Source organism: Haemaphysalis longicornis, unplaced genomic scaffold (genome assembly GCF_048455015.1).
Source record: "Haemaphysalis longicornis isolate Haplotype H1 unplaced genomic scaffold, Haemaphysalis longicornis Haplotype H1 scaffold_3, whole genome shotgun sequence".
Lineage (NCBI taxonomy): Eukaryota > Metazoa > Arthropoda > Arachnida > Ixodida > Ixodidae > Haemaphysalis > Haemaphysalis longicornis.
In genome coordinates, this window is record NW_027526335.1 from 174,001,781 (window position 1) to 174,023,636 (window position 21,856).

The 21,856-nt window shown below is 50.0% G+C and overlaps 1 protein-coding gene across 1 annotated transcript in view; it reads left to right on the plus strand.

Annotated features, from left to right (window-relative positions):
* Window positions 1-21,856, plus strand: part of LOC144175541 (acetylcholinesterase-1-like) — a 65,689-nt gene that overhangs the window by 35,288 nt on the left and 8,545 nt on the right. The window contains exons 3-4 of the mRNA XM_077704614.1: window positions 15,462-15,654; window positions 16,974-17,106. Coding sequence (XP_077560740.1) covers window positions 15,462-15,654; window positions 16,974-17,106 — 326 coding nt within the window. The remainder of the gene's footprint in view (window positions 1-15,461; window positions 15,655-16,973; window positions 17,107-21,856) is intronic.

The window sequence follows — 21,856 nt, forward strand, 5'->3', positions numbered from 1 at the left end:
TGGCAGTCTTGTTGCCAAAGGGAGCTTAAGAGGGTTCAAAGCTGGTCGACCACTCTGGACATGTCGTAGACACTCGAGTCACGACCCGGGGGTTAAAAAGAAGGTCCCCTTCACCCCGATTAGTCCGAATGGCGCTGGCTACCACCCCCAAGCACAGGAAACAAACATACCTAACATAAATACCCCAGAAAGTGAATGGGAAAATCGCCCCGCCGGTAGCGTAGTGGTTATCGCACCAGACCGGTATTCTAGAGGTCGTGGGTTCGGATCCCACCTGGCGGGCATTTTTTCTTCACTTTCTTTCTTTCTTTCCAAATTCTTAATCTGTTTCAATGATCTACCACATCCTCCCCTTTGCTTTCCGAGGTTTTCTTGACTGCCAACCCTTATTTCTGTGTTATTTTCAACGAGCCCCTCATTTCCTATTCTGATTCGCTACATGCATAGCGAGGGCCTCTGTTCTGGCAGTCTTGTTGCCAAAGGGAGCTTAAGAGGGTTCAAAGCTGGACGACCACTCTGGACATGTCGTAGACACTCGAGTCACGACCCGGGGGTTAAAAAGAAGGTCCCCTTCACCCCGATTAGTCCGAATGGCGCTGGCTACCACCCCCAAGCACAGGAAACAAACATACCTAACATAAATACCCCAGAAAGTGAATGGGAAAATCGCCCCGCCGGTAGCGTAGTGGTTATCGCACCAGACCGGTATTCTGGAGGTCGTGGGTTCGGATCCCACCTGGCGGGCATTTTTTCTTCACTTTCTTTCTTTCTTTCCAAATTCTTAATCTGTTTCAATGATCTACCACATCCTCCCCTTTGCTTTCCGAGGTTTTCTCGACTGCCAACCCTTATTTCTGTGTTATTTTCAACGAGCCCCTCATTTCCTATTCTGATTCGCTACATGCATAGCGAGGACCTCTGTTCTGGCAGTCTTGTTGCCAAAGGGAGCTTAAGAGGGTTCAAAGCTGGTCGACCACTCTGGACATGTCGTAGACACTCGAGTCACGACCCGGGGGTTAAAAAGAAGGTCCCCTTCACCCCGATTAGTCCGAATGGCGCTGGCTACCACCCCCAAGCACAGGAAACAAACATACCTAACATAAATACCCCAGAAAGTGAATGGGAAAATCGCCCCGCCGGTAGCGTAGTGGTTATCGCACCAGACCGGTATTCTGGAGGTCGTGGGTTCGGATCCCACCTGGCGGGCATTTTTTCTTCACTTTCTTTCTTTCTTTCCAAATTCTTAATCTGTTTCAATGATCTACCACATCCTCCCCTTTGCTTTCCGAGGTTTTCTCGACTGCCAACCCTTATTTCTGTTATATTTATATATATATATATATATTTATATATATGTATATATATATATATATATATATATATATATATATATATATATATATATATATATAGTAAAAAGGGGCGCAATAAAAAACATAACTTTACATCGACGTTTCGGACGGGGACCGTCCTTTATCAAGACGCTTGATAAAGGACGGTCCCCGTCCGAAACGTCGATGTAAAGTTATGTTTTCGAAGTAAACTTGCTATGTTTTTTATTGCGCCCCTTTTTACTATTTAACCTTCACTAGCCTAATCGTTTACCTTATATATATGTATATACATATATATATATATATATTGCAATAATGGATTGCAGTAGAGTGTTAGCGACCGTTCAAACGTGGCCGGGTATTCGCGCTTCTGGTCAGCGCCGCATGCACCCTCAACTTGGCGACAATAAATGCGTTTAAAAAGCGCCTTGCTGGAGACAAACAGGTGAAATATATTTGTCCAGTGTGTTTTGGTTCACATCGCAATGACCGATACGCTACGCCGTTGACAGTTAAGCTGAAGTAAGTGCGCACGCAGCAAATTCACGGCCTCACGTATAACGCCAGGTTCAGACTGCTGTATGAACTGTCGTAATATCTTTAAATGATGACGTCATTCGAGGTCTCAGCCACCCAAACTGCGTGAAACGCCTTTTTTAGGTGCATAGTTCACGGCATGGCTGTTACGTCGGCAGTGTGAACATAGCACAAAGCAAACGTTAAGACGTAATGAACGGTCCTCTGTGCGCTATACATACCCGCACGAAAGGGCGTGCAGCCGTTGAAGCGCGAATAGGGAATTCAAGTGCCACTCAAACGTACGGGAATTTAACAAAGCGATAATAGAAATTGGGAATCAAATGGACAGCCGGCAAAAGGCTTGTCTATAACGGTCGAGCGGCGTGCTTCGGAGTGCGCGAGAAACATCTAGTGATAGTCCCTGGTTTGAGACCGGTAGAATGTGAGCGTGCTTCAGCGTGCTTCAAGGAAATTTCTGGGCAATTAAAGCCTCTTTGCCGCAGAATAACCACTGAGAGGTATTCGTTGCAGTTGAACTTTCGTCTGAGCCCAACTTGATAGTTGCCGTCAGTGTCCCTTTAATTGTTTGAATGGAAATGTCAATTTGTTTGGATTTTTTTACCCATTGCATTTGGAACAGCTACTCCTTTTTCTTCACAATTACTCGCATACTGAAAAGGTTTAAGCAATTTGATTGCGATTACTTTGTTCGCATCGCCTAGAACTGCATAAGCTCACCATACACTTTTTTATCCATAGCGAAGTCTGTGTATATGCCTACATCTGCTAATTGGTCATGTTACCTGGAGGTATGTTTCAACTTCCTTGTTGGGTGTTCTTACCAGATGCTCGCATTATTAGCGAGCTAGTTAGATAGTTAGACAATGCTAGCCACATGTTAACCAACCCTAACTGCACTAGATTTTCCTCCCATCAGAACTTGTTTTGCCTAAGGTAAGAACTAATTGTGGCAAATTCACTCTACTTTTTTCTGCTATTTCTTTTTGGAATGACGTACCACTTGAAATAAAGGTAGCTAGCTCACTTCAACCCTTCAAAAGAAAGTTGAAGATGTTCTTAGCTACTCATCACTAACTTCCAGAAAGATTTTACTTGTGTGACATTTTTTCTCTGCTTGTTCTGTTGTCAATCGAGTCCAATTTGCCAATTTTTTCCACAAAATGTTGTATTTTTTACAATGTCCCATTGTTAAACGATGTTAGATGATATTTGTACAACGTCTGCCACACTTACTGGTTGCGATGGGTTCACAACTTGTTAGCTCCAAAATATCAAGCATCAGAGGTGCGGCCAGAGGTTCGGAAACCTTGGGACCCCCTCCCGTAAATTATACACTCGTGTACTTATCTGAACAAATTTGAATATGTATAATGCTGTAGTATGCGCCGCCCGGCGAATTGAGTCATTTTCATCCTTATATTATTTTAGAAAAGTCCGTTTTCTGTTGCTGTTGTAACTTGGATATATGTGCTGTCACATACCATGTTGAAAGGTATGTTTGTAATTGTTCCGAAGGTTTCACTGTTTTTTAACAAATGAGTGCGTCGTACAGCTCTGAATTCTCCTTTCTGGTCAGTATTGACTGAGCACCATAACGGGGAGACGTATATCATTATTCTTTCTAATTACCCATTGTAAACGTAGCTTGTAATTGATTAGGCGACATGCGTCAGCTGCGACCTGGGGATCCACTCCGACGCCGAAGCACGAGAACCACCTAGGTACACATTTCAAAAGAGAAGAGCCGCCAAAGTGCCCCAAACAATTTCCAGGTGGCGCCAACGCACAGCACCAGAAGCTGCTAAGCTCGGTTCAAATTAATAGCGCGCTTTTTGGAATACCGGAGAAAACCGCGTCAGATGGCGCCATAGGAGTAGGATGAGAGGGTCTTTACGTTAGCTTGCCGCGAAATGCCTACGTTTGGTAGTAATCATGCGTCGCTCAGCGGACACAGTGAACAGCTAATGACAGCTCATATTTTATCTAAGGCATTCCTTGCCTTAGAGGTGAAATTACAATGGATATATGTTTTAGTGCTTGTCTTTTCTTTTTATACGCGAGCGTCGCTGAATTTCTGCAGTATTTTAGCAAGAAACTCCATGCACTTACTCCTTACGATTAAATAGTAAAGGAAGTTAAATTTTTTTGCCATCATAGAACATGTTTACATAGTCTTTTTTTAAACACTGCATAGGGGGTTGAAAAACCAACATGCCTACAAACACGCCCTATAGGACGTGTTTGTAGCAATATACCAAAACGATCAAGCGGTATCTGCAGGTTGATGTTTTTGCGGAAATGTGCGTTCGCAGTGTATGCGATAACTAAGGTTGAAAAACTGCAAATGACTTGCCTGTAGAGCCTATCCTTCGTTATTCGATACTACTAATAGGTATACAAAGTGTCGATAATTTTGTGATTTTCGAATGTCGGCAAATTCATTCATTTATTTATTTATTTATTTATTTACTTATTTCATTTATGTATTTATTCATTCATTCATTTATTTATTTATTTAATTATTTATTCGATACCTTTATAGCATACGTACCCGTCCGTAGGCGGCCCTATTTTGGGCAGGACGGGGATCAAGAAATGGGACTCAATAAACACATCAACAAGATCCGCACATAGCCGTAATAAGTGAAAATTGGTTAAGAAATGAACTTGGGGAGGATGAGGTCTCCCCGCCCCATTACAACGTGTTTCTCAAAGACAGGACCACCAGATGTGGGGGCGTAGCCGTCATAGTAAAGCATCCATTAGAGGCTAAGATTCTAGCCGATATAATGAATCCTGAATGTTTATGCATCGAATGCCTTGATTCTTGAATGTTTAATTCAAGCGTCTTTGTTAACTGCAACACTACCACGTGAGTGGAGGACAGCTAGAGTCATCCGAATCTTTAAAAAGGGGGATCGATTAATTGCGGAGAACAACCGTCCTATATCTTTAACGTCAACATATTGCAAATTAATTGAACATATCATAGCCAACCGTATTATTGAATTCCTTGAAAGAAACTGGATTCTAACAAGCTAAAGACATAGTTTTAGGAAAGAGTATTTGACTGTGACTTAACTGGTTACCGTCACACACGAATTTGCGAAGGTTCTCGACAATAATGTTCAGGTAGACACAACTTTTCTTGATCTTAGCAAAGCATTTGATAATGTTCCTCATGACAAATCAATTCAAAAATTCAGAAACCTTAATCTTCCAGAGACTTTAGTTGCATGAATGTCTATGCACTTGATGAATACAGAGCAGTATGTTTTGATTGATGGTCATGCCTCAAGCTGTCTTCCAGTCATATCCGGACGTTGCTTTTTCTTTTAAATATCAATTATATCGTCAGTGTAGTTACACCTACCACTCATATCCGGCTGTTTGCAGATGACTGCATTTTACTCCGTGAAATCTCAAGCATGCAGGATCAAATCGAACTCAACACAAACCTGGACAATATGTACAGTTGGTGCAAGGAATGGGGCATGGTTGTCAACGCAGAGAAAACTGCTTCCCTCCGGATACTGCGTAAAAAAAATCTCCATTCGAATTTCAGTACACACTGGAATCGTGTGAAGTTAACCAAGTCAACAGCTTCAAATACGTATCGTAACGTTTACTAATAATGTTTCCTGGAACTTGCACATCGACAAAACCTCCTCCTCCACTTTTCGAAAACTGTGTTTCTTGAGACGCAATCTTCGTATTTCGCCGCCAAGTGTTAAACTTCTTTGCTACCATTGATACCTTAGAGCCAAACTTGAGTATGCTGCTGTAGTATGAGAACCGTACACCAAAAATAACATCGATGAATTGGAAAAGACTCAGAGAAAAGCTATTAGGCTGATTTGTTCAAAATTGCGTCGCACAGATTCCCCTTCTGAATTAATGATTTCCAATCACATTCCCACGCTTCAGTTAAGAAGACAGAAACTCCGTCTTGATTTCCTCTGCTCGCTTACTAACCATGAATCGACAATCGACAATCGACCCTCCCTTTATATATCCGCCCTGACTACAAGACACACGCAGCACAACCACCCAAGATCGCTAATACAATACCATGAGAATACTGATACCTACAAGTTTTCATTTCTCCCCCGTACCGTGGCAGAATTGAATTCCATTACTTAGCCATACTCGTTATATTCTGCATAACCCTGTTTTTGTTGTTGTTGTTGTTGTTGTTTGCGTCTAGGTATTGGCAATATCAATGCAATTTTCGTTGTTTCATTTTTTTGTCCCTTTTACTGTTTTGGTCGTGTTGTGATATTCAAGGGCTCGTCCTGCCGGGAACACAAGTGTGCTGTGCGGTATGTATAATTAATAATAATGTTGATGTTCCCCCTTCGATAGGAACCGGTGAAACACGAAAGTGAAATACGCTTTCACAGGAGCAGTTGAATGTTTATTATGCGTCGATATGAACTTGCACATCACTATTTATATTTAGTCGGTATGGCACCGTTATACGCATGAACGTTAGACACTGGATCGCACGCGCCGTAACATTGCGTATATCCCACTGAAACCACAGGCTCTCGCAAACCGTCCGTGCGAACGAAACGAAATGGGTTGTCTGACGGCACTCAGAATACTCGAGGGAGGAAAACGACGTGTACCCGAGCACAAAGTCGAACTGATATGGACACCGGCTTTCTCAGGGCTGGAGGGCAACACACTCGCACACCAGCTCGTCCGAGTACTTGAACACCGGACATCACGAGCCACTACAGGGAAGGCAGACGGCGGTACCCTGAACCGCACAAATCGCTCAGCAGAGCGGAGCAAACGATCTGCAGGTAAATACAAGCTGGATCCTTCCCGCACCCCTGTCTCCAAACCAGAATGTACCCCGAGAGATACGAGGAAGAGTGGCGCTTCTGTAGGCAGATGGGCACGTGGGCACGCTCTGGCACGGCATTGGAGAGTACGATTTCTTGAAACGATACCCCCACCCCTTACCGAACGCCCCACAACCCTTCCCACACCCCTTAAGAAGTGATTGGAGACCTTGCTAACCAACCCCGCCTTGGAAGAACAGCTCGTCCTGATCTCCTGGGGCCAGGCGGACGCGGACGCATATCGGTCCAGTGAAGAGGGAACCACCCCATCCGGCACATAGTCGCCGCAGTTGGCTCAATGAAGTTGTTCTCTCTCTCTCTCTCTCTCTCTCTCTCTCTCTCTCTCTCTCTCTCTCTCTCTCTCTCTCTCTCTCTCTCTCTCTCTCTCTCTCTCTCGATTCCAGCGCCTACGTGTATGGGGAACGCGCAGCGTAAGCTGCGAGCCGAATTCCGGATGTCACGCTCGTGACACGGCCCGCTGTTCCTTTTGCTGTAGCGTACCGTGTGTTCACCAAACGATTCGCTGACAACCCGTTTGGTATCGTTCGCACGGACGGTTTGCGAGCGCCTGCGGTGTCGTCAGTCGGGTTATCGCAATTCTCCGAAGCCGGCAATCCAGTGTCTAACGTTGATGCGTCTGACGGTTCCATACCAACGAAACAAATAGCGACGTGCAAGTTCACATCGATGCACAATAAACATTCAACTGCTCCTGTGAAGGCACATTTCACTTTCGTGTTTTACCGGTTCCTATGGAAGAGGAAACAACCACATTTTTTCTACTTTTCTCTCAGCCGAACTGGAGAGGAGAGCGCGAGCGAGCATGAGTGGGGACTGCCGAATTTCATACCTAACTAATTTTGGGGCCCTACAAAACACGTTCCGCCGATTTGCCCGCCCGCAGACAGTCTGGACGGGAGAAGCGCATGTGCCTCACAGGTGCTGCACAGTGCCAACGCCTACTTTTTGCAAGTTCGCCGTGGTCTTCCCTATTTCCTCCCCTATCTCTATTCGTCCCGAGCCCGTCGTGTGCCCCGTCCGCAAGCTTCCAAACGAAGTTGTGGGAAGGAGGGGGGGGGGGGGGCAACATGTACTGTACTACGACGACGTCCTTTTTAGGACACAGCCCTTTGGCGGCCGTCTCTGGGCTGAGCCGGTTGACGGCGTAACCGAGAGAACTGTGGCAAGACAGACGAGTGAAATAAACAGCGAACGATGAAAGAAATCAAATGAGGAAAGTGTCACAAAATTAATAGAGGAGAGTTAGTGAGTCAGTGTTTTATTGATTCATAAAGTGGAAAGGAAGTGGACTGGAGATATTTTGAACTCATTTGGGAGTTCACCACCATACACCCAGCGCTCTCCGAAGTGTGCGGTGGCGGAGGGGAGGAGGCAGTATGCTGTGTCCGCACGAGGCGCTTGACGGCGCGACGCTGTGGCGAAAACGTGAGCGGGGCGTGTGTGTGTGTCGATGATGTACGTTCGCTTAAGACACACTTCGCGGTTCCTTGCTGAGGCGCACTTCCCACCACCGCCGCAGAGGCTCACCATAGCTGCCGTCGAGAAAACCCATGAGTCAGTGCTGCCTCAGCGCATGCTGCTGAGTCCAAATACCGCATTAGGGAGTATCGTAATCACCAGTTCCTTTTGTGTTTGCATTTTCTTGCACTATTATTGTCGTTTGGTGGCTGCGATCAGTTTTGTTGGAAAAGAGTGATCCCCACGGAGTTCATCTGGCACTTCGCGTTCGTGAAAAGCCGATCAAGTGGCGACTGCGAGCGCAAGGCCCGGTCGGCAGATAGTCGATCGTTCAGTGTACCTGACTTGCACCTTCACGCCAGTTTGTTACATCTTCATCAAAATTCCATTGCCTCAATGCCTGCTGTGACGTCGTACCACGTTCGTTCGTTGTAACCGAGCGTTCGTTATAACTGAGAACGTTATAAGTGGACCCGACTATAAGCGACGGCAGCAATGGTCTCATTGAACCACTTTTTACTTATCCGCAGTCATCAGCACTAGTTCCCAGGTCTGCGCGGAACCACCTGCGCCTGCACGTCAAACGGAACGTGCCCTCTCCTGTATGAACCGGCCCCTTGTTGCCCGGCGCCACTACGACTACCTGTTCCCGTAACCCTTCATGCTGTCGGGAAGCCAACGCCATCGATATCGTCAAGACATCCTGGACACTACGAATAGCGGCAGCCATGCCCCGCGCACCTCACTCGGCATGTCAACGGAGCTTCCCAGCGCTCGGTACCCTATACCATCAGGTGTTGGAGTGCCAAAAAACACAGGACCTGCAACCAATCCCCAACCCCTCCATACAACAATGGACGGTGCGGTTGACCAGCAAGTACCCTACGTTCCAGCTTGACCTGGTTCAAAGGGCCCGCGCAGCCCGCCGCAGCCAGGGGATCCCGGACTAGGGATCCCCTCCACCGGGCAGGTGCCCTAACAACTTAACCTGTTGTTGTTCATAAAGATTTCTTTCATTCATTCATTCATCAAACCACTTTTTTTCTTTTCGTCTAGGTTAGTCCCTCCTATGATTTTAAGTCAAAGAGAACTAGTAACTCTTCTCTTCTGCAGTACCCATGCCCAAGAGTGTTGCTTGTTACAATGACAGATTGTGTTCTTGTATTGAAAGCACTCCTCCTGTGCGGGGACAGTTAACAAAACCCAGGCCCGTATCGCGAAGTACTAGACCCCATTAAGAATCCAACGACGCACTTAGATGAGCCTCAAGACAGCTTACAGAATACTATTAACGAAGTTAAATAAACTCTTCGCCATCACCAACATTTTCAGATTTCTCGCTGGAAAGACATAGCGCACATATGTCAGAGGACTACTGCAGCTGTGCGATACACTTTTCCTGGGAGTTTTGGGTTCCAGCTTACCAGCGATATCCACTGCATGCTACACTAAACTTAGGGCGATCCAGAGCATCCCCGCGCAAGCTCTGCGCATGTGTCTTGGTTTGCTTCGGTGTGCGTCAACAGTGGGAATAATATACATTGCCCAAGACAATCCTATAGCAACTTATGTGACCACTGAGACGCTGCGCATCCACATCAGGCTCCTCACGAGGCTACCATGTCACCAACTTCCGCAGCTTATTAGAAGTGGACAACGCTCTTCATTTGCAGCCACTGTCGCAGCGCACAGGGTTGAAATACCGTCGAGTTACACGCTTGCGGTCACACCGTTCTCCCTGTTGTTGTGCCTGGCAACCCCAGAGATTCGTCTCCATGTTCCAGGCATTGGAAAGAAGGCCGACTGTCCAACATTTGCTCTCAGACAGTTTTCCATGCCGTTACTGCACGAACCATACAATGACCGGAAGCATATATACACACATGGTTCTGTAACGTCCTCAAGCTCGGCAAGTGCGGTGTTTTTGCCATCAGAATCAACCAGAATTCGATTCCTTGTCGCCCATGGCACGATCTCGAAGGCTACTGAACTTGCAGCCATCCGTGAAGCGCTTGAATACATTATGGTAGCTCCTCCACAAAAATGGTATATTTTTACCAACTCCAAAGGCGCCCTGCAAAGTTTGCGAGCAGCCTTGGGTATGGTCCTCCTTTCCAATGTTCCAGAAAGTGCAGAATGATTTCACCAGGCTGTCATAAAGGGACATAATACTTTGTTTCAGTGGCTGCCAAGCCACCGTGGAATAACCGGAAATGTTTTGGCTGATGCAGCTGCCCGAAAGGCCATGACAGGGAAAGAACCATCTTGCATCCACTTTCAAGGACTCATTCCGCTAAGGTGCTTCGTCAGTTCCCGCGCAGGACCTCCATTTGTCATGATGTCAGGGTTCGGGTGTTGGTGAGCGAGACTAGCGCACGTGATCATGTTGGACCCCAGCATAAAACACTTTCGTGTTTAAAAGGCAGCCTGGGAGAAGAGGACGTCGAGAAGAAATGCGATGGAGGCTGCTCGCCGGACGCACGTTCAGGGCGCGCCTGCATAGAGCAGTGAATACACCCGTCGACGCCGCACGTGCGACCATGCCGCGACATCGCCAGGTACCTCCGGATCACTAGCCGGGTCCGCTACTGCACCGGGCAACAGCGCTGGGATCCCTCTCCTGCCGTTTTGCTGAGCCTCGTGGCTTCGCCTTCCGTTCCGGTCAGCCTATAGGACCATCGATGTCACTCATGACCGAGTCACAACGCACTACATCAGTGGGGCGGTTCTGTTTTCCTTCGCGCTTGAGCTTCTTCTCACGAAGCGCCATCGACCTCCGACAGCGAAGGACTTCTTCCCGCTGACCTCTCTCTTTGTGCTTCATTCTTTTCTTTTTCATTTTTTTTTTCATCCCGTTCTGCGGATTCCCGCTTTGCCGCTATGTGCAATGTAATACATCTATGTTACACCTTCTTGTTGTGACTCTATCGTTATTGCTCTTGAGTGCACATCTCGGGGTCCACACCACCGAACCCTGACATCATCACACCGGGCTTTGTGCAGCCGCGCCACCACAACTATACTCGGTTGCAACTTAAGCACGGCACCGGAAGTTGCCGCTGTGCCTTATCACCGTAGCCGGATGTGTCTCCGCGCGGCGCAAGTAGGGCGTTACTGGGAATATTTTAAACATGGCGTGAGCCGTGCCCGTGATTTTTTGGACTTAATATGCTTATAAACGACTCCAGTGACGACAAACAAAATGCGTGAGACAAGGTAGACGATATCACCCATTCATAGCAAACCCCTTTCAAAACGCACGCGCACTGACGTCACGGGTCCGGCGCTTTGGCGGAGTGATACACTACATGAGATGGTGCCGTTCTTGAGTTGTAACCGAGTATAGGACCCTCTACTGCAGCGCCGTCTTCCGTGTGGGCTATCTTGATCACAGTCTACTTTACCTTGTATACTGCCGTTGGGAGCGGCCTTCATGAAAGCCTATTCCTGCCTCATCGGGATGGCCAGTAGTGCCCACGGCGACGCCTGCGGTTGAGGAGACCATCGAACATGTGCTTTGTCGTTGTCACCAGTATTCATCGGAAAGACGCGTATCGGTCACCGAGCTCAGCCTATTGTACAATCAACCGTTCACAGCAGAGACTATTCTTACCCGACAATCAACTACGCAGAAGGCAGGAAAAGCGCTTCTGCGTTTCACGAAGGACACACCCTTGGATGAAAGACTATAGTGCCCATGAAGGAACTAAAGTGTGTGCGCGGCGCCGCTCCTATCCCCTTTTTCGCCTGCCCTCTTTTTCATCCGCCGAACTCCCCGTCCGCAGTGCCGAGTGGTGAGCACTAGGCCTGGATGACCTCTTGGCCTTTCCGATCATTTTTCTCCTCCCCCTTCATACCTGATGGTAAGAGCTGGCTGAGGGACCGAAATTACAAGTTGCGGGGCATCGGGAAAGGGTGGTAGGTGGCAGGAAGAAAGGAGCGAAGGTGAGTCGGTGTGTAGTGCAATGTTCGGAAAGGGGCATCTTCCTCTTTAAATAGATGAAAACGTGCTGCCGGTAACATACTTCTGCTTCACTGGCCCACAAGTTCTCTTTGCGGGGCAGCGCAAACGTTGTTTGCCATTCTTGGGTAATGGCCCGGTATATATGTGCATGAACCGCGCCGTGTGCCGCCACATTAACAGCGCATGTGCGATGAGGCTATTCAGGCAGTTTGTATCTCGAGTAGCTGAGAAGTAGTTTTTATGTTACACAGAGCCGTTTCGCAGATGCACCCTTGTAGCAACTAGGCATGCTTCCTGCGAATTCATTAGCGCCGTGATGGGGTTGCCACTTGTCGCGGCGATGACGAGGGCAACTTCCTCTGCGACGTGCGTATTGTCGTGCAGAGAGTGAGAGCGGTTATTTATGCCTGTTGCGATGGTGACGCGTACCACGAGGTCGGCCTGTTCAGTATATGGGGGTGCGTCAGTGTATCGTTTTCTGTGGTTTTAGGTGTAGTTGATGGTGACCTGCAATCATTGACGCATTGCAGAATTAGGGTGTAGAAGAGCATTGCGTAAGAATACTAGAGAATACCTACAATGGGTTCACCGATACCAATGTCCTTCATAAACAGAGCAGTAAAATACCTATAAGGAAGGGCGTCAGACAAGGAGACACAATCCCTTCAATGTTACTCACAGCATGTTTACAAGAAGTACTCAGAACGTTGGATTGGGAACAGGTGGGCGTATAATTGAGAATACCTCAGTAACCTCATACTTGCTGATGAGGTTGCCTTGCTAAGCAACTCGGGGGACGAATCGCAAAGTATGATTACTGCACTGGACAAGCAGAGTCGAATCTCGGGCCTGAAACATGATATGCAGAAAACTAAAGCAATGCTCAAGCGCCTCCCGAGAGCACAGCGGTTTGAGATAGGTGACGATGCAGTAGAAGGGGTAAGCGAATATATCTACTTAGGCCAAGTTGTGACCCCGGATCCCAAACATGAGGCAGAGATATTTAGAAGAATAAGAATGGAGTAGAGTTCATTCGGCAGACATTCTCAGGTAATTAATGGCAGCCTACCATTGTCCCTGATGAGGAAAATAACAGCTGCACCTAACCGGTACTCACCTAACTCACCTACGGGGAACAAACTTGGAGGCTCAGTAAAAGGATTCAACTTAAATAGAGGACGCCTCGGCGAGCAATGGATCGGAATGAAGGTGTAACATTAAGGGGCAAGGAGTGAGCTGAGTGGGCGATGGAACAAACCCATGTTAAGGACAAATTAGTAGAAAATAATAAGAAGAAATGGGTGTGGGCGGGGCATGTAATGCGAAGGCGAGGTAACCATTGGTCACTAAGGGTAAAGGGGTGGATCCCTGGAGAAGGCAAGCGCGGCAGGGTGCGGCAGAAAGATGGGCAGATGAGATAAAGAAGTTTGCGGTGATAAAATGGTCACAGTTAGCTTAGGACCGGGGCAATTGGAGATCTATGGGAGAGGCCTTTGCCCTGCAGTGAGCGTAGACTTGATGATGATGAGAAGGAGGAGGAGGAAGAAAAAAACATAGAATACATTCGAATGCATGATGATGCTTACGCACATGTTTACAGCTGTAACCTCTGATTAACACGAAGATGACACAGAATGCGTCTCCAGACTTACCGCGGGACGCCAACCTGTCGTGCCACCGACCCGACCGACCGTCATGGCCGTGGGGCTGACATTCTACACTTTTACCAGCTCAAGCCATTCCACTGCCGGTATGCGTCTTCTTAGCGCGCGGGTCAGCCGCTTCAGGAGCGGAGGAGAAATATTTCAAATGATCGACAAGCCGGCATGGAAATGTGCATCCAGATTGTGTATCCAGACACGGCGCGGTTCATGCACGTGTACACCAGGCCATTACCCAAGAATGACAAACGGTTGCGCTCCCCTCCAGAGAGTATGTCTGGGCCAGTGAAGCAGAAGAATGTTACCGGCCCCACGTTTCCATCTATTTAGAGAAGCAGATACCCCTTTCCGAACGTTGCACTGCACACCAACTCACCTTCGCTCCTTTCTTCCTGCCACCTACCAACCTTTCCCAATGCCCCGCAACTTGTAATTTCGGGCCCTCAGCCAACACAAACCGTCTGATATTGAGTTGCAACAAACCCCAGGTCTTCCCACAACCTTTTCCTCCTTCGAGCAGTGGGTGGCTTGGGTGACATTCCCGGACCTCGCGACCAGCACAACAACTTCAAGGCCAGGACACCGAGCCAACCTGGACAAAATGCTCCCAACAGGGCGGGTGCCTGAACAAGAGCAGCAAAGCCAGATAAATAAATTTATTGCTAACCCTCTTTCTTTATATTGCCTATAAAAAACCGCCTGTTAAAAAGATGATGATGGTAATCAGCCTCAACATATGGAAAGCCTCTACTGTGTCAAGGGACAGAGGGATGGGTAGTTATGTGAAGGAGGATTTCTTGGGGCTATTCTGTCGATTTAGCTGGACACATTTGAAGAGGTCGACGGCCAGAGGCAGTAGCCAAGCAGAAGGGGCAGGCCTTACCTCACACGACTTTGGCCAGCCTAATTGTGACGGCATAAATCCATAATTAATGAAGAAATTCGTGATCTTGGTCAGGTGCATCTTCCGAAGAATCAAAGGGAAGTGCCAGACGCAAGGTTTTGGTGCCCTTCTCGAACAAATCCCGGGTCATCTCCACTAACGTGAAATCTGGAGAGGGGCGAAGCATGCAGCGTACAAGTGTATTCTTGGCACCTTGGCGTTTTTGCCCACGGAGAAAAAACCGTTGGAGATTGAGGTATACAGCTTTGCTGTAAAAGTATTGTGTCTTCGAAGCACGAAGCTCTCTAGCGCGAAACGTAAAGGAGTTTCCCGGTGTTTTAGTACCGTTACTAAAAGAAACGACGATTACGACGACGACGAGTGCAGGAGACGTCAACAGCCTAGGAACTAAGGGGCTTCGCGTTCGTCAAGCACGACGCACTCATGGGAAGCCGCGGCAGCGCGATCGAGCTATGCGCGACCGAGCTGACGGTGGCCACCGGCAGACGCAAAGGGAAGAGCACGAGCACGACCGTGATGGCGGTCAACGTGTACAGCAATCCGCAGCACCGACAGCAAAAGTTCAGCAAAATCGAAAAGTACAGTCGCCAGCTATGCGCGCAGCAGTGGTTCGAGCTGTGCAGCGAGGCCGACGGCCAGCTCCACCGGGGCGGCACGTGGAAACTCCTCCGCCACCTCATGGACGAAAGCCAGAGTAAAGAGTACCAACGACACCGGCTCGCGCAGATCATGTACGCGGCGACGAAGGAGCTCGGGGAGCGGGAGGTTCACAAGAGTCTCAACGAGCGCTACCTTCCCGAGACCGCGAGAGAACGGCACGGAGAATATGCCGGCCCGCCCAACCCCTCGCTCGACAGAGACATCGAGGAGTGGGAAGTCCGGCGCGCGACCCAGGCCCTGAACTGCCGGTCGGCGGCGGGCCCGGACCGAGTCACGAACAAGGCGCTGTGCAACCTGAACGACGCGGCCGTAACCTCACTCACGAAGTACTTTAACGAGCGCTGGGTAGCCGGCAGCCTCCCGTGACAGTGGAAGACGGCCAAGACGATACTCATTCCCAAGCCCAACAAGCCGCCGGGCATAGAGAGCCTGCGCCCCATCTCCCTCACGTCGTGCGTGGGGAAGGTGCTGGAGCACGTTCTCAACGACCGGTGGCAGCGGTACCTGGAGACGAACGACCTGTACCCGACTCGATGCTGGGATTCCGCTCGCGTCTGGGGACGCAGGACGCGATGCTACTGCTGCAGCGCGAGGTGCTCGCCCCGCCAACGAGGCCGACCTCGGACAACCGCGCCATCCTGGGCCTGGACCTGCAGAGCGCCTTCGACAAGGTGAAGCACTCGGCGATCCTGGCCCAAGTGTCCCGGCTCGGCCTGGGACAGCGTTCCTACAACTACATCCGGACTTTCCTAACCGGCCGCACGGCCCGACTGGAGGTGGGCCAAACGCAACTAGAAGAGCGAGAGCTGGGCAGTGTCGGCACGCCGCAGGGCTCGGTGATCTCGCCGCTGTTGTTCAACTTGGTCATGATCGGCGTGGCCCGTCGCCTGGACGAGCTGCCCGGTGTAAAGTATACGATCTACGCCGACGACATCACGCTGTGGGTGTCGGACGGCAGCGACGGCCACATCGAGTCGGCGCTGCAAGAGGCGGTGGACGGCATCGAGGAGAGTCTGCGCGGAACGGGTCTCCGGTGCGCCCCGCAAAAGTCGCAGCTGCTGATCGTGCCCCCGTCGGGCCGGTATCACAAGAAGGCGTCGGCCGAAGCGGAGCGCAGCATCGTGGTGCGAGCGAGCGACGGCACGGCCATACCCAAGGCGACGAGCATACGCGTTCTCGGCATGCACGTGGACGCGAGCCGCCGCTACAACAACACCACCGTGTAACGGCTGATCACGAAGATGGGCATCGCCACGCGCCTCGTCAAGCGACTGGCGACGCGAGCGCGCGGCATGAGAGAAGCGAGCCTGCTGCGGTTGCTGCAGGCGTTCGTCGTGAGCCAGGTGGCTTACGTGGGAGCGTTTCACGAATGGAGGACCAAGGAACGAGCCAAGATCGACGCGGCGATCCGCAAGTCATACCGGGCGGCCCTGGGCCTACTCAACGGCACGAGCAACGCGGCCCTCGCGTCTCTGGGAGTGCACAACACGCTCGCGGAGATCAGCGAGGCGCAGAGAGTGGCGCAGCTGGAACGCCTGGGGTCGACCCGGACGGGCCGGAGACTGCTGCAACGCGTAGGACTGGGCTGCCCCTTCGAGGAGGAGGACGAGCTGATCCCGCTACGAAACGACATAGCCAACAGCGTGGTGATGCCCCCGCTCCCGAAGAACGCCGCGCCGGGACGGAACTCGGAACGGAGAATGGCGCGGGCGTGGGCGCTCGCCAAGGAGTACAACGAGAGAGGCGATGCGGTGTTCGTGGACGCCTCCAAACATCGGGACCGAGACGACACCTACGCGGTGGTGGCGGTGCGAGCCGCCACGGGAGAACTACTGAGCGCCGGCAGCGTGCGCGCCAAGTCCGCCAGACAGGCGGAGGAGGCGGCGATCGCGCTGGCCCTGCTCCACCCGGGGACGAAGACGGTGTTCAGCGACTCCAAGTCCGCGATAGCCAACTTCGCCAGGGGCACGGTGTGCAAGACGACGATGCGCGTCCTTTCCGGCATCAGAGAGGGAGAGCGCAGGAACACCAGCACGACCATCCGGTGGTTTCCGGCTCACATGGGCCGGGAGCTCCGCAACGGCCACCGAAACGTCAACGAGGTAGCCGACGCCGCGGCCCGTGATCTCGCCACGTGCCGAGCCGCGCCAGCGACGGACGCCGACGTCGACGAGGAATCGAGCGAAGAAGGAGAAGACTACGACGCGGAACCCCTGACCACGTACGGCGCGACGCTGCGCTGGTACAGGGAAGAGAGGCGGGCCTACCCTCCGCCCCATCCGGGGCTCGCGAGGAGGGAGGCCGTGCTTCTGCGGCAACTACAGACTCGGACGGTGCTGACGCCGGCGCTCGCGCGCCACGTGTGCCCGGACCTGTATGAAGACTGTGTGTGCAGTGTTTGTGCGCGAGTGACCGCGGACCTGACCCACCTGATGTGGGGTTGTGAAAGACACGACGCGAGTGACGGCAGGCCGACCCTCCCTCCGGACGTTACGGACTCGATCGGCTCTTCGGAGCGCGAACACCAGCTAAGGGCTATCCAGCGGCTCGAGGCTGCACTGGGCAAGCAACGGCGAAAGGAGAACCCGCACTCCTCTCGGCCTCCTCCTGCGGGAGCGAGGGCTAGGGGAGACAGCGGCGGCACTCCAAGTAGCCCGCGCCGACCAGACGCAGGCCTCGGGGTCGGTCCGACGCCGCAGTGAGCGGCGAAGACTACGGGACGGTGAAGCCCTGCGAGCAGTAGTATTAACTCTATGCCTGCGAGGCCTGACCCGTCCCCGACTGCAGGAGATCCAATAAAGTCCTTTCTCTCTCTCTCACCCCTAAACGTGCGACAATGCCAAGTGAAGGGGGCAAGTACAGTCAAACCCGGCTATAACGAACCCGGATAGAGCGAATTATGCTATATATCGAACAAAAATAATTCAGTTTCCGAAATACATGGGAAACATATTCCTTATAACGAAGTTCACATCCTATATATCGAACTCTGCGCGCCTAGAATGACCGCAGAAATGCACGGTCTCAGAGCGGCGATTGAGATGTGGATTGGCCGCGACCACGGAGCAAGAGTTGCGACTGAGACATTGCGCCTCGCACGGACGACTTGACGCCAGGCACTTTCCGTAACTGTTTCCTATGCGCGGGACTCACGTCGGAACCCGCTCAGTCAACGAGTCCGGACCAAGACAGCACCATCGGTGAACTGTGGGAAGAGCTCCCCCACGTTCCCGATGATGTCGCGAATGAAAGCCGTCCGACGCTTATAAAGGAGCGCTTTCGGCAGTCGATGTGCTCCGCCAATGCTTCTTAGATTTTGGATGACGCGGACTCGAACTTTGGAGGGCGCGGACGCGAACTGGTGCAAACAATGTTTCGTGTAGAGAATGCTCTGCTAGTTGAAGCCGCCAAAACGAAAGTGAAAACAAAAATCACCGCTTTTTTCTTTGCAAAGTAGGCAGTTCAGGAGGAAAGTAGCTTTATTACTTGCAATAAATGGATTATTTTGGGTATGGTAATGACTGCTTTACAGTGTGCGTTTCTGCATTTGGTGATGGTGGAGTTGGGGTGGCGGAGGGTGGGGGGGGGTCCCGCGGATTGCGAACTTGTAACAATAAGTTCGTTATAGGCGGGTTCGGCTATATCGAACTATTGGATATATCGAACTAATCGCTGCGCATATTGCATTTCGCTATAAACGGGTTTGACTGTATACAGCATCTGAGAGTGACAAAAAAGACAAAACAGTGTGCTAGTGGTACAGGGCGGAGCCATTTTTGAAGGATATCAGGGCTGAAGGCAACTCATATTTTCTTGCCTACATTTACTCTCATTCCCCGTTTAGTAATTATTCATTGTCCCACATCAAACTACGCTTACCTGTATTTATGCAATAAACGTAATATTGTTTTTTTCTATTCGTGGAAGTGGAAGACGAAGAGGAAAGAGACGAAGAAGAAATTGGGAGCCCCCATTAATTATCAGGATCAACAACAACAACAACAACTTTCACGAAGCAAGGCATAAGCACCTGAACTGCCGGCACCAGCCCAGACAAGACTGACGACATGGCGAAGTCTCCGAATTCCCGTTCCCGGAATGTCTGTTTGTGAGTTCCATCTTTCGCAGTTTAGTTCGGTTACAACCCGTGAAAAGAAGCACACTATATGCAAGCGCCATTGCGGGTAATGAAATGGTAAGGAGGTGCTCTGATTCAGGACGCTACGCGAACAATCGTAAAAAAAAAAAAACTTAAATCGAAAATCTACTGCCGAGTCTTCATGAAAACATTAGCATCGCATATCGCTTCCTCGCTAACTTGTGGACTAGCACCATGGGCACGCCTTGCTCCCATTTTGAAACTGTAGGCGCGGCATTTCTCGCCCATGCCTCTCATGCTGTGCCAACTATGCTTTGCGCTCGAATTTTAGTCCCGTTTTTTAAAGACGGTACTCTTTCTTGGGCTACTTAAACTCAGAAATTGTTGTCTGTCTGCCTTTCTATCTGTCTGACTCGATTCAGCCAGCCGGTCAAAATGAAAGGAAGTCTGCGCAATAGCCTTATATACTCACGGCCAAATCTAACGGATAAGTACGGTTTATATGTCCATACTTGTCAATATTGTTGAACAAGAACAAGACGTCACGCAAATATGAGGCAGAAAATACACCAGCAATATTTACAGTGTTACTTTATAAAAAATTCATACACGCTTGATTTTCTGCGAAATGAAATACAACATCCACTGCAGAAAAAAAATCACTCTCGCCAGCTGTCACCCGCGCCACTATAGCTTCTGGCGGCGTTTTAAAAAATCAAGCGGCAACCGTTATGAAAGGTCCCACTACAAAAATTGCACGTTCTGCTTCGAATGCACGTGGACTGGGGCAACGCGGTTCAAATAAACGTTGTAGTAGGGCGCCTCGATTCACGCGCGTCTCTGCCGTACGGCAGCGCTGACATGAAGGCACCCGGCCAGGAGCAGTGGAACGCGGTAAATTTAAATTGACTTAAGCAAACCTTTATCGCTTCTACCTTGGGAGGAGCGCGACGCCTAGAGGAACAACATGAAAGGTGAGCCGGAAAGCGACGGCAGGCATTTACTTGACAAATGTTGACAAAGACGATCGTCTTTTGTCGACATGTGTAACGAAAGGGGGAGATCTTACCCTAGCAGTGGCATTGTGTACCTTCTGTCGCTCCATTTGTCGTCCACCAGTGGGGCTCTTCGATTTACCACCTCGGAATCACCGCGGATAGTCAGCGGGTAGTCGGAGGATTCCCCGAAGCCATGGGGATACATGGGAAAATCGAATGCCGGACTGCTTCTCGGGGAGTCCGCGGTGAGTCCGAGACTGCAAATCGAAGAGCCCCAGTATCGGCCATTTCGTCGCCGTCCTTCCCATTGTGCACTTTTGCCACCCACTCGGCCCTGCACTTCCCGCGCCCCCGTATTACAGCGCCTACAAGCGGGGATGGGACGCTTCGGGAAGCATCCCATCCGCTTCGAATGACGCCGCCGGCATGGGTCTTCACCTGAAGTCACCCTCTCCATATGCTCTCTTTCCTACTCTTATGTTTTGTCGTTCTCTGTCCCCACATTGACGGCGCAAACCGGCGCAATGATCGCCATTCACATTGCATTCTACGCTTTGGATGGTTGCGATAGGCTTGAATAAACACGACGGCACCATATTTCCAGGACTAACCAAGAGACTTCTCGGCCGTGTTGTGTCATAGTCTGTGAAAATAGGGTGACCAATAAAACTCGGCTTCTAGTTTTAAACGATCGGAAATCCCAGAAAATAAAGGGACAGCAGTACTTTTTACATGATACTGCTTAATGAATTCAAGATAACAAAGTTGTTTAAGGCCATTCTACAGCTTTGGGAAACGTGTTCTTGTGAGCATGCTAAGTTGGCGATTGAGTCAGCCGTAAGCTTACGTTTTGTATTGTTTGGGGTGTAGCATGACGAAGATACTCTACTACAGTTTGGTATCAGTAACGCTTTTCGTGGTATTAATAAAGTACAAGCACAGTCAAAACTTAAGACTGAAAACGTTAAGTACTGCTATCAAAAACAGCGACGGGTTTAGTTGCTTTTCCAGGCATATGAGCAAAATATCGACCCCTTGATTCAACTAATAGTATTCACGCTTCTCATAGTGGCCGCAGCAAAGTTCAGAGGCGGTTCCTTAGCAATGCACGCCGGGTATAGTGGGCCTTTCTTTTACGCCGTAGGGGGCAAAAAGAGTAACGTCTGACGTATGGAATTCCCCCGGTTAAAATAACATCGCTCACTGTGGACGAAATCTGAAGCATGCATGCCCATAAAACCTGGCGATAGCCAATGTGTGGGCGTACACGCCCAGAAAATATTGAAAGCCCGCGTTTATAAACGCACTGCGTTTGCTTGGGCTCTAGTGCTCACTAGCAGGAACGAATCAATGTAGCGTATTTT